At 39.6% G+C, this 14,061-nt stretch overlaps 1 protein-coding gene across 1 annotated transcript in view; it reads right to left on the bottom strand.

Moving 5' to 3' along the window:
- cacna1ab (calcium channel, voltage-dependent, P/Q type, alpha 1A subunit, b) overlaps positions 1 to 14,061 on the bottom strand; it is a 149,880-nt gene that overhangs the window by 84,160 nt on the left and 51,659 nt on the right. The window contains exons 4-5 of the mRNA XM_016239385.1: positions 745 to 850; positions 73 to 212 (exon numbers count right to left, since the gene is read on the bottom strand). Coding sequence (XP_016094871.1) covers positions 73 to 212; positions 745 to 850 — 246 coding nt within the window. The remainder of the gene's footprint in view (positions 1 to 72; positions 213 to 744; positions 851 to 14,061) is intronic.

Here is a 14,061-nt window from a genome sequence, read left to right as displayed (position 1 = left end):
TAAATCGAGCAGCTCCAATTCTATTTCATTCTATTTTACTATGACACTAGAGTGTGTGTTTGAATAACTCACCCAGTGAGCACCACTACAAAGTCCATCACGTTCCAGCCGTTTCTCAGGTAGGAGCCCTTGTGGAAGGCAAATCCCAGTGCAAGAATCTTAATCCCCGACTCGAAGCAGAAAATTGCAATGAAATAGGGCTCTGTATCTTCCTGCGAGAGAAATAAAACCACAGATGGGATTATTAGAAAATGAATTTTCACTTAAAACATTCTCAGTGCTTTTGTCTTTGTGATTATCAAAATTTGTGAATCTTTGTGGATACTTTCAAACAGTCCCTGTATTTACAGATGACTCTCAACTTGAAAAGTAAGTTTTAACTACTCTTTTACTGTGTGTGTACCTACTCAAAAAATAGTTCACCCAAAAATGAAAATTTGTTGAAAATATAGTTAACCTAAAAGTTTATTTACTTAATTTTTGTACCGTTTTTACAAATCAGGATCTGGGTGTACACTTGTCCCTAAATATAGCAACAGGAATAGTTCAAGTGATGTAAAGCTAAATTTTTCCCAATCTGTTCAGATGAAGAAACTAACTCATCTACATCTTAGATGGCCCGAGGGTGAGAAAATTCTTAACAAATTTTCATTTTTGGGTAGACTATAGTGCTTATAACTAAAACAGAAGTCTATGCAATGTCCCCATTAAGATTTCACTAAGAATGTGCGTGTTCCACTTTACCAGTCGTTCTGACAGTGGAGTTTTGTCTCCATCTGGTAAGTGTTGTTCAAGAGCCAGTACGATGCAGTTGGCAATGATGGTGGTCAGAATCATCCACTCAAATGGAGTAAGAGGCAGAGTTAAGGTTAAAAAAAACTGGATTCTTCATATCAAACATATTTACAATTCAAAAGTATTTTTAAATCACTATGCAAACTAAAACTGTATGAACTTTGGAATGTTGCAAAAAATATATAATGTCAAAATATTAATTTGATCATTCTGGAATGTTAAGAATAAAAGTATTCAGAAAATAACAATAGGACAACAACAAATCATGCACATATAATGTCTTCTTGCAGAGTTTGGATAACCATGTGCATTCAAGTGTGAGTGATACAGAGCTGTAGGCCTGGGCTCACACATATACATACAAAAATAAACACACACACACACACACAGAGGGCTGCAGGGCTGTATTAAACAGATGAGTGTAGACAGATTCAGCCTGGCTGAAATAGAGCACTCATTATCCAGTTACTGTGTGTCTCTTTACCAGCTGCCACTGGCACTGATACACACTCTCAGCACTTGTCATAACCACTTACGTCATGTGTGTGACACACATAAGCACACAGACACAAAAACATGCAGTCATTGCGATGACTGCTACACACTCTAGTAACATTTTATAATAACTTTGATTAATTAAATATTTAAATTCACTATATGGTTCCAGAAATATCATGTCATGAAGAAATGTCATGAAACTTTGATACTGTGTGTATAAGTATGTATATATACATATATATATATATATATATATACACACACACACACACATTTTATACTTATATACAATGTAAATATTTTATAAGAAGATAATATTTTATTAGATGTTTTCAGAGAAAATATTTAATAATTATTATTATAATTATTATTACTTATTGTTTTATATCCCACTGGTATGTTCTTAACCATAAACCTCAATTTTGTTAACATCATATAATATAACTTTAATATTTAACTCTTGAAGCTTTTACTCTTTACGAACTAATGGCAATTTGTCACGACACATAACCGAATAACCAGAACTAAGGAGCGAGGAGACGAGGAATATACGAAACAGTCTTTAATCCATGGAACACAGGGTACATAAACACAGGAGACAACAGGAAACACATCCACGTAACGAGTAATTAATACTTCAATTAATACGGTAATTAATAGAACACAGCTGAACGGAATCTTAATTAAACTAAACAAGGGCAGGAAAATGACCAAATAAGGAAACACAGAAAGGCACATGAGGAGCAAAACATACACAAAACACGGACCAGAGTTCCTATGCTCGGGAGCAGGAGCTCTCCGTGGGCTATACTCGGGAGAAGGAGCCCTCCGTGGGCTATACTCGGGAGCAGGAGCCCTCACTGGAGAGAGTTCCGGGGCTGGAGCCGACACTGGAGTACGTTCCAGGGCTGGAGCCAACACTGGAATGAGCTCTGGGGCTGGAGCCATCACTGGAGCGACCTCTGGGGCAGCAGACGGGCCTTTCTTCAGAGCGGCCGACAGGTTTGACTCAGGAGCGGCCGGCGGGCTTGGGGGAGCCACGGCTGGCGGGCTTGACTTCAGAGTGGCCGGCAAACTTGACTCTGGAGCGACCAGCGGGCTTGTGGGAGCCGTGGCCAGCCGTCTTGACAACGGTGAGGCCGGTGGGCTTGTCTTCGGAGCGTCCGGCAGGCTTAACTTCTGAGCAGCTGGCGGGCTTGTCTTCAGCGCGCCCGGCGGAATATACGAAACAGTGTTTAATCCATGGAACACAGGGTACATAAACACAGGAGACAGCAGGAAACACATCCACGTAACGAGTAGACCAGACAAAAGGGAAACTGAACAGGCAGGAACTTAAATACAAGGGTAATTAATAGAACACAGCTGAACGGAATCATAATTAAACTAAACAAGGACAGGAAAATGACCAAATAAGGAAACATAGAAAGGCACATGAGGAGCAAACACACACAAAACACAGACCAGAGTCTGACACAAGTAACACACTGAAAAAAACATGCAATTTTTAAGTAGAAAGAAACTGTACTTTCTTGTAAAACACTCTAAAAAATGTGTTTTATTTGCAACTTTGAAAAAACACTTACAGTGGGGCAAAAAAGTATTTAGTCAGCCACCAATTGTGCATGGTCCTCAGCATCTCAAGTATGTGAGACGATATCGCAGACCACATCTGTCTCATTCTATATGCATTATGCAAGCATGTGAACATGGCTCCTGAATTCACCTCAATCTGTCTGCATACAGTGTAACTCAAGTTGTTTAAAGTACATCAGTTATTTTGTGAAGCAAAAAAAAAAAAACTCAGTGCTCACATCATGACTAACTCATTCCTTTGAAACACACTCACACACATACTTATTTATTCAGAGCTCATTGAAATCACCAACACAGTTAGCTCAGGGCTAACATGGCTAACAGTACAGTGCATGCTGGGAGACTTAAAGTGGTATCCATAGTAACCATTCGAGCGCTGAAGTAAGCATGTGCAGAGTGGCTGATCTGAGAATGGAAATGTGGAGCATTTGCGTAAACCCCTTCACGGCAGAAACCACGAATAGAGATGCTGCAGAGTGCCGCACACTAAACTACTAAACAATGTTTCCTTAAGCATGAAAGCAAATATTCCCTTCTCATTTCAACAGTCTTCTCTCTCGCTCTGTGTTTGTATCTACCTACTAATCATGCAGATGCACAACGCTGATGATATGTTCATGAAAAAATTATATTCAGTTGGAGTTGTAAAGCTGTCCGCAGCTCATAATGGGCCCTTAATAATTCACATCTCAATTTTAAGACTTGGATAGAGAGATGAAGAGCAAGAGAGACAACAAGGGTGACTGAAAGAGAGGAGGAGAAAAAAGACAAAGAAGGAAAACAGTGAGAATATAGATGTATTTAAATGAGGAGGAAAAGAAAAGAAATGGCAGAGAGAGCTGGCAACAGAGAAAGAGAGAGAGAGAAAAGCAGAAGAGCTGTGAAATGGATAGTTGGTTAGCATTTGAGAGAATCTACTGCATCTCTCCATCAGCAGTTTAACCTTTTGAGTGGTACAGTCCCACATGTGGGATCGTTATTTCTGTGGCCCTGGGAGTACTGTCCCACATATGAGATTTAGAATGTTGTGACGTCTCATTACTGCCAGATTCAAATTGTGATTTCGTGCTTTGGCTGATGCTGAGCCAGAGACAGGCGCACTCAGCGCTTGTCATATATCACAACTTATTTTAGGTTTCAGACTTTGAAATACACATGAGTACCAGTAAAACAAAACATTTAGAGTTTGTAAAATACACACTGATGTCTATGGAAGCAGCAATAACAATCCATTCAAATATAATTTGCCGTCATGTTTTATTAATATCAGAAACAGTGTGTTTTTTTCTTTTTTTTCCTCTTTTTTAGCGCTTTATACAATACACATTGTGTCAAAGCAGTGTTTTCTTGTTTTACAGTGTTAAACAAGAAAAACGTGAGCTGATAATGTAAGAGGACAATTGAAATAGTCAGTTTATCAGTTAAAGTCAGTTCATTGTTGATTCAATGATGTAATCGTCCAACACAGTTCAGTTCAACAATGTTCCCAGAAATTGAGTCCCCAACTAAGCAAGCCAAAGGCGACAGTGGCAAGGACCCAAAATTCCATCGGTGACAGAAATGGAGGAAAAAAAACCTTGGGAGAAAGAAACCAGGCTCAGTAAGGGAGCCAGTTCTCTCCTCGACATATACCATGTTGATATATTGTTACAGCACTAATTTCATTTTTTAAAACAAATTATAAGTAAACCTTATAATTATAATTCCAAGATGGTGAAATTAAGAATGTATAATATTTCTAAAGCATTTATTGATCTTAGTTAACATTAATTTCAACATTTACAAAAAAGCTTGATTGGGCAAACTATAATCTGATTAGCGGAGCAAGAACTTCTAGGAGTAAAACAAACTCTAGTCCACATTGCAGCTTATGTCGTTTGGCTATGTGAGAACTAACCTTTATCCTTATCCCTAAAAGACAACTGTGACGAGTGGGGCGGGGCTGAGAGCCGTGGGAACGGAGCGAGGCCGGTGGAATAAATGATAATGAGCGACACCTGCGCCACTCACCGGTCTCGAGTCCCATGGAGGAGCTCTGTAAGGATAAAAGGAGGAGCGACGACAGTGAAGGACGAGAGAGGACCAGACCTGGACTATTTATGTTGTTGTTTTGTTATGTTTTACGCGGAGGTCGTCCGTGAGGGGCTGCCGCTTTTACTTTGTTTTGTGTTGGTTTATTTATTTATTAAAGTTTATGTTTAAATGTTCGCTGGTTCCCGCTTCCTTCTTCCCGATCTACAAACGTTGTTACAACAACGTATTTGCATTAAAAAAATGTATTAATCATTTTTACCATTAAGGATGTCCCCAATGGGAGGTTTTGTCAGATTCAGCAAACTTCTGAGGGCAATTCTTTTTTCTAAATGTATAGATGAGAAAACATGGTAAACAAACCAACTGTAATTTTCTTTTTGCCTCCATTAGTGTCATTATAGCCTTTCCATGACCACCTCTTCTTGTCCCTACATGCACTTTTTCCATCACCTCACACACAAGAGTACTGTACACTCCCTTCCAATGCACAAGTCCTCCAGGCTTTAGAAACTTTGCATTGGCACAGCTTAACGGGGAGCAAGTCATGTGACCTCCATTGTCTGCACTTCTGTACTACATTGTTGCGCATTTCTGTAATTTGGTTCCAACTTTGTCGCATTTCTTTGTCACATTGCCAACTGAAAGAGAAAATGACTGACTTTAGTTTGCACACACCTTTAACTATTGTGTACATGTGTTTAATCTAAAAAATCATGCTCAAATAAACACGTCCTGCATGAAATCAAAATGAGAATCTCATTGTAAATTTGACCTTTGAGTTAACAGGACTTTCTTGGTGCAGTTAACTGCATGCGTTTGATACACATAGACATGCTGGAGAGAGTGAAGGGTTTTTTTAAAGAATGGTTTCTGTGCTCTAGATTAAAGCTGACAATGTGCTTTAGGGAGAAATGGAGCTGATGAGATGATCACATTTAAACTGAAACAAAAAAAACAACCCTACAAATTAAAAGAAAGAATCCACAAGACTCACCAAGGGCTCTCGTCAACAGAGGACTCACTTTCCCATTCTCTATTTCTTCTTTGGCACACCGTGGTTTTCCTGTCTCCATCTTTGCATTTTCCTTTCCTCCTCAAACGCTCCAAGATGTGAAAGCATGAGAAGCGAGCCGGTGTGTTGGTCAGGCTCAGACCGCGCGCTTTAGAATTGCGCTGCCTAGTATCCAACTGAAGAATCTACACACCCTCCCCAAAAAAATGGACAAACTTCTCCTCTCTCAAACAAATAAGGACTTTTTAAACTCTGCTGCTCTGTGATTCACAGAAACCTGGCTGACCAAAGCCATTCTAGACAGCGTGTTACATCTGCCAGGCTTCCAGCTGTTTCAGAGCGAATTGCGACGCAGAATCAACAAGGAAACAAGAGGCGATGGGACATGATTTTATAAAAAAAAGAGAAAGCTGGTGTACTGATGTAACAACGTTGAAGGAGTTCTACTGGCCTAATCTAGAAGTGCTCTTCATTAACTGTAAGCCTTTCTACTCGCACTAGTTTTCCTTGTTCTTTCTCGTAAGCTTTTACATTCCTCTGCAAGTGTGTGTGAACGCAGCGCTGCAACAGCTGGCTGATAAGATCACAGACACAGAGAAACAACACCCGGACTCTCTTATTATTATTCCTGAGGACTTTACCAAAGCAAACCTCAACTGTTAACTGCCAAAATACAAACAACACATTACATGCCTGCATGCCTGCCTGCATGTGGGGACAGTGTCTTGTATAATCAGGCCAAAAACACTCTGACATTACACCTCCACACCTCCAGCACTCCCCTCTCCCTCCCTCCTGTACTTACAATCTGTGAAGAGGATGTGTGCTGGGTCTTTAAGAAATAGAAGACAAAGAAAAGCACCAGGCCCTGACGGTGTTTCACCAGCTTGTCTGAAGACCTGTGCTGACCAGCTGACCCCTATCTTCACAAAGATCTTCAACAGATCACTGCTGTGCAAAGTTCCCTGCTGCTTCAAAAGCTCCACCATCATCCACATCCCAAAGAAACCACAAATCATAGGACTTAAGGAGTACAGACATGTTGCTCTCACATCTCATGAAGTAATTTAAAAGATTGGTGCTGGCTTATATGAAGGACCCCATTGGACCTCCTTTGGTTTGCTTATCAGGCAAACAGGTCTGTGGATGAAGCAGTCAATATGAGACTGCATGTGAAGTGAGCATGTGTGGAGTGACTGCTCTGAGAAACACAATGTGGAGCATTTTTGTGTAAACCCTTCACGGCAGAAACCACGAATAGAGATCATGCAGAGTGCCGCACACTAAACTACTAAACCAACACAGATGTTTCCTTCAGCGTGAAAGCAAATCTTCCCTTCTCATTTCAACCGTCTTCTCTCTCTCGCTCTGTGTCTGTATCTACCTACTAATCATGCAGTTGCACAACGCTGATGATATGTTCCTGAAAAATAATATTCAGTTGCAGTAGTAAAGCTGTCCACAGCTCATAATGTGCCCTTAATAATTCACATCTCAATTTTAAGACTTGGATAGAGAGATAGAGAGCAAGTGAGACAACGATGGTGACTGAAAGAAAGGAGGAGAGAAAAATAAGACAGAGAAGGAAATAATGAGAATGTAGATGTATTTAAATGAGGAGGAAAAGAAAAGGAATGACAGAGAGAGCTGGCAACAGAGAAAGGGAGAGAGAGAGAAAGGCAGAAGAGCTGTCAAATGGAGAGTTGGCTAGCATTTGAGAGAGTCTACTGCATCTCTCCATCAGCAGTTTAAACGTGTATTAGACTAATAAGAGGTAGTGATGGTGCCAAGTCCCTCTTTCAATCGCTTTTGCTTTAATTAAAAAGTTTGCACACATATCCAACACAGCCAAAGATATACAATGTTTTCCCCCATATATATTCCCCCTTCTTACTAGTGGTGACTCGTGGGTTTTAAAATAGAGGAGGCACACTAATTGTATTGGTCTGGGATCCCTGCCGATTATTATTATTATTATTATTTGCTTAACATAACATAGATGATAAAATATACAATACAGTATATGCATCGTAAACACCCCAACTGTAATTTTCTATTTGCCCTCATTAGTGTCATTATAACCTTCCCATGACCACCTCTTCTTGTCCCTACATGCACTTTTTGCATCACCTCACACACAATAGTAATGTACACTCCCTTTCAATGCACACACTGCATTATCAAGCATCAGCATATTGATGCTTGACTGATCACAACTAAAATCTCCATATTATATTATCAGAAAGCACTTGAGAGGAGAGGAGAGACGTCTAATACGGTCATTTAGTCCTCCAGGCTTTAGAAACTTTGCATTGGCACAGCTTAACGGGCGGCAAGTCATGTGACCTCCATTGTCTGCACTTCCATATTACATTGTTGCGCATTTCTGTAATTTGGTTCCAACTTCGACGCATTTCCTTGTCCCATTGCCAACTGAAAGAGAAAATGACTGACTTTAGTTTGCACATTTAATCTAAAAAAATCAAGCTCAAATAAACACTTCTGCCACTTCCTGCATTAAAAATCAAAATGAGAATCTCATTGTAAATTTGACCTTTGAGTTGACAGGACTTTCTGGGTGCAGGTAACTGCATGTGTTTAATACACAGACATACTGGAAAGGGTGTAGGTGACAATGTGCTTTAGGGAGAAATGGAGCTGATGAGACCACAAGACTCAGCAAGGGCTCTCGCCAACAGAGGACTCGCTTTCCCATTCTCTATTTCTTCTTTGGCACACCGTGGTTTTCCTGTCTCCAACTTTGCATTTTCCTTTCCTCCTCAAACGCTCCAAGATGTGCAAGTGTGTGAAGTGAGCCGGTGAGTTGGTCAGACTCAGAAAACTGAGCTTAAGAATTGCGCTGCCTAGTATCCATCTGGCGAATCTACACTCCCTCCCCAACAAAATGGATGAACTTCTCCTTTCCCAAACAAATAAGGACTTTTTAAAATCTGCTGCTCTGTTTCTCACAGAAATCTGGCTGAACAAAGCCATTCCGTACAGCATGTTACATCTGCCAGGCTTCCAGCTGTTTCAGAGCGAATTGCAACACAGAATCAGCAGGAAAACAAGAGGCAATGGGACACGATTTTACATCAAAGAAAACTGATGTACTGATGTAACAACATTGAAGGAGTACTACTGGCCTAATCTAGAAGTGCTCTTCATCAACTGTAAGCCTTTCTACTCGCCGTGCGAGTTTTCCTTCTTCATTCTTGTAAACATTTACATTCTTCTGCAAGCATGATGAGACTGCATTACATCCTGCAACATCTCGACACTCCAGTGAGGATCCTGTTTGTGGACTTCAGTTCTGGTTTCAACACATGTTCTCCTGCAGACCAAATTAACCCAGCTCTCAGTACCTCTCTCTAGCTGTCAATGGGTCACCAGCTTTCTGACAGATACACAGCAGCTATTGAGGCTGTGGAAATTCACATCCAATACCTGTACCATCAGCACTGGTGCCCCCCAGGGATGTGTGCTCTCCCCACTGCTCTTCTCCCTGTACATGAATGACTGCACCTCTACAACCCCTCTGTTAAGCTTCTGAAGTTTACAGATGACACCACAGTCATTGGCCTCATCGAATATGACAACTTATCTGCATACAGAAGAGAGGTTAAAGGGTTAGTTCACCCAAAAATGAAAATTAGACTGTGTTTTACGCGGAAGCCATTCCGGCGGATGATGCAGCACGTATGCGCAGCGTGCCTCTGAGATATGCTAGTCTCGCGAGTTTGTTTATAGGAGCAAAGGAAAGGAAAACCAGTCTCCTCTTGGTTTATATCGAAATCCTCCGATGTTTTTCTTTGCAAATCCTCGGTTTTTACTTCTAATTCGTGACCGGCGTTTTGTTTTGTTCTCTCTCCGCATTCGTCACTAATCACGCAACGCTGACGTGCTACGTCATCTGCCGGAATGTCTTCCGCATATGACAAATACCGGAAGTGAGAGAAAAGTGTTTATTACGTTTGAAATATGGATATTTTTCTTACAAAAACACATGGATTTGCTACAGGAGCACTACATATTCACCCCTCGGAGCCGTGTGAGGCACATTTTATTATGGATGCGCACGCTGTATTTGACGACTTGTGGACTGTTCAACTGTTCATATACACCTAGGATGCCTCGACGGTGAGTAAAACACAAGCTAATTTTCATTTTTGGGTGAACTAACCCTTTAAACAGCTGGCTGTCCTGGAGCCGAACACACTCAAAAAAGTGGAGATGATGGTGGACTTTACGAGAAACACTCCCGCATTACTCCCCCTCCCTATTCTGAACAGTACTGTGACAGTCATTCAGGTTCTTGGGCACTACCATCTAATAGGACTGGAAATGGGACACTCATATAGGTTTCATTGTGAAAATTTTTTATTTTTACTTTTATTTCCTTCACCAGCTGAGGAAGTTCACAGGTGCTACTCCGCAGTCATAGAGTCTGTCCTCTGCATTTCTGTAACTGTCTGGTTTGGCTCAGACCTCAGAAGACTACAGCAGATAGTCCGGACTGCAGAGAGTCATCCCCTTCCCACTCTCCAAGAACTGTACTCATGTGAGGCAAAGGGCTGGAAAAATCACGCTGTATCCCTTGCATCCAGGCCACTTTCTCTTTGAACTGTTGCCGTCTGGTCGGCACTACAGAGCAATGAACACCAGAACATCCATGCATAAGAAAAGTTTCTTTCCTCAGGCCTCATGAACAGTTTAAATGTCTCCACTGTGCAATAAACGTGCAACACACAACACTATTTACACTTATATTTATTTAGCATATCATACCTCTTATTCACATTCCCTTGCATTTGTATATAGCATCTGTACATGCATATAATGCCTATTGTGTAATTTTATGTACATTTATTTTTATTCACTTATCTTATTTTATTATCTGTCTTGTCACTGTCATTTTGTCTATGCATGGAAGCTTCTGTCACCAAGACAAATTCCTTGTATGTGTAAGCATACTTGGCAATAAATCTCATTCTGATTCTCCTCGATTGCTCTGTTTTTCCTGCAGAGGGACCTGAAGCGAGCGTGTGCGTGATCCATCATGCTAAAAAGCCTTCAGTTATGAATTCCCCCTCCTGTTCTATATTCGCTACACTAAAAATAGATACATGACAGATTAAAGAGTCCCCTCTCCTCCTTGAAACCAATTTCTTTCACTGTCGCTCTCTTTTTCTGTTTATTATTATTATTATTGACGTTAAATTCTTCAGCATCCTGTTGCGTTTGGGTCTTTAGAGGTCTAAGTGACTCTTGATTCACAGAGATTCGTTTGTTACTCCACTGTCTTAGCACCCTCTTCTCTCATTTCCTCTCTCTCTCTAACTGCCTCTCTATAGCTTTCTTCCTCCATCATGGATCCCTTTAATGGTTTTCACTGCAATAAACCTGTATTAGCCACCGAGCTGACTGCTGGATGCTAACTGCAGACACATGAGGGCCGTTTCACTGATGCAATATGCAGAAAGATCCTGATTCTGCAACCAGAGTAACATTACACTCAATACAAACATACTCATATAAACAGTTTACCCAAAAATTAAAATTCTGCCACCATTTATTCACCCTCATCTCATCCCCAACCTGTATGACTATCTTCTATGAAACCCAAAAGATAATGCTAAAAATATCCAATCAGCAACGTTGCTTTGGATCCTGCTGAGTTTATATGAACAAAAACAGTTTGTAAAATATCTTCACAAAATCAAATAAATAAATAATAATATTAATTTTTGTAGGAACTATCCCTTTAAGCATTGCTCTAGATTCCACTCTTACTTGAACAGATATATTTGGTACATAGAAACAGCAGCACACACCATCCATCGATTTGAAACATATATGTGTTTGCTGCCGGAGATTATATTGATCTGTTCTGGTTGAGGTCCTGTTTGTTATGTTGTGATATTGATATAGATTATATAGTGAATCCTCTATACATACTTTGGTTTCAACCACAAATCCAAGGCATTCTTCTTTACAGCTATGATCTGTGTGACTGTAATATAAACATAATTGCCTGCTCATTTTCCACAAACTGCTGGAAACTGCCCAAAAACATGAGTGAACTGATCTAATCCTATGGAAAATAAAATCTAGTTGTACTTGCTAAATAAATTGAGCTATATATTATATAATAGTGTAAAGGAGGACTTCTCTTTTATTTGAAACTCTCCCTCTCCCCTGCCTTGTTTTTCGACGACTTCTCCACAAATATGTGTGCTTTTATATTCTTAATCTTTCCTATATCAAAGAATTACTATCTCACCATGTGTATCGTTCTAAAGGTTAGTTAACAGGATGATAGCGGCTCTAATGTGCAGGGATGTAAAATCTGATTCATATTCAATATAAATATAGCAGATGCACTGCTGAACGATGTTCACCATCGTTCAAAAAGTTTGGGAATGGTAAACTTGAATGTTTTTTGTTTTTATTATTATTATTTTGTACAAAGTCTCTTATGCTTAAGGCTGCATCTATTTAATGGAAAACGTAATGTGAAATATAATTAAAATCTGAAGTAACTATTTTCTATTCTAATATATTTTAAAATGCAATTTATTCTTGTAATGGTAAAGCTTGGTGCTCAAGAAACATTGATTAGTTTTGCTGCTTATTACTTTTGTGGAAACTATGATATACATTTTTTCAGGACTCTTTGATAAATAGAATCAAAATATTTTACAAAATTACAAAAGTTTGTACTGCTGAATAAAAGTGTTCTTTTTTTGAAAACTAGCCTTTGGTCTCCCAATTCACTTCCAAACAACACCGTGAAAATGTGAGTGTATATGAGGATAGGAGCCTCATGGTGTGTGTATTTATATGTTTCAGATATAGTATTACAGGTTTTTTCCACAGACATTCACTCATCATTTCTGTCACAACGCCTTCACTCTATTTGCATCTTTACAGTCTCTTGGTCATTTTGACATGCCTCATTTTCACTCACTCTCTCCACTTCAACTTCTCTCTCATTCCTCCATTTTTCCTTCAGTCTTTCCACATATGCCTTTTTCTCTCCAGTCTTTAACGTCAAATCCAGCACCTTTCACACCCTGACATCTGCATGTTTCTCTCTGTCTGTCTGCCATATATTAAAAAGCTTTTAGTTGCTTATTCCACCCTGATCTCTTATCCTTCCCTTTCAGCCTTCCTTCCTTCCCTTCCTGCATTTCGGCTTCCTTCGCGTTCTCTCGCTCTCGTTTCAGAGTGCTGCACATCAATCATACAATCTTAATTCAGTCAGAGCGCTGCTGCCGCCTCAGCATTTCTGCAGAGAGAGAGAAGATAGAGAGAAGAAAGAACATAAACAGTGGTGGAACAGACGGAGAGAGAGCCCCTAGTGAGAGAAACCGAAATGGAGAGTATGAGCAAGAGAGATGGGTGTATAAACAGAAAAGATGGAGAAAGGGAAAACGGGAAATGCGGAGAGGTGCTGGAATGATGGAGGGGAAGAAGAGATGCAGTGTCTTTTATCTGCTTGTCTGCAAGTGGGCTTTAGGAAGTAGTTTATCATCAGCTGACTTCAACACACTCAACCACAACTGTGATCATTTGTTCGCATTTCATAAAACAGACATGCATGCACACACAAGCATAATTAAACACTCCACTCACACATAATCATAGCAATATAAAAAAATAAAAATAAAAATAAAACAAGGCTGGCCCTCTGGTCAGTGTGAGAGAGTTTTGGGTCAATCCATGTTTATTTTGCTTATGTATGTTTGTTTTTATAAAATAAAATAAAATAAAAAATAAAATAAAATAAAATGAAATGAAATGAAATAAAATATAATATAATATATATATATATATATATATACACATATATACAGGTACATCTCAATAAATTAGAATGTCGTGGAAAAGTTCATTTATTTCAGTAATTCAACTCAAATTGTGAAACTCGTGTGTCAGATAGTGAATTGGTGGGTTTTTGTTAAATGTGAGCCAAAATCATCACAATTAAAAGAACCAAAGACTTAAACTACTTCAGTCTGTGTGCAATGAATTTATTTAATACACGAGTTTCACAATTTGAGTTGAATTACTGAAATAAATGAACTTTTCCACGACATTCCAATTTATTGAGATGCACCTGT

Source organism: Sinocyclocheilus grahami, unplaced genomic scaffold (genome assembly GCF_001515645.1).
Source record: "Sinocyclocheilus grahami isolate Dianchi unplaced genomic scaffold, SAMN03320097.WGS_v1.1 scaffold20.1, whole genome shotgun sequence".
Classification (NCBI taxonomy): Eukaryota; Metazoa; Chordata; class Actinopteri; order Cypriniformes; family Cyprinidae; genus Sinocyclocheilus; species Sinocyclocheilus grahami.
This window is presented reverse-complemented; position numbering and strand designations above follow the sequence as displayed.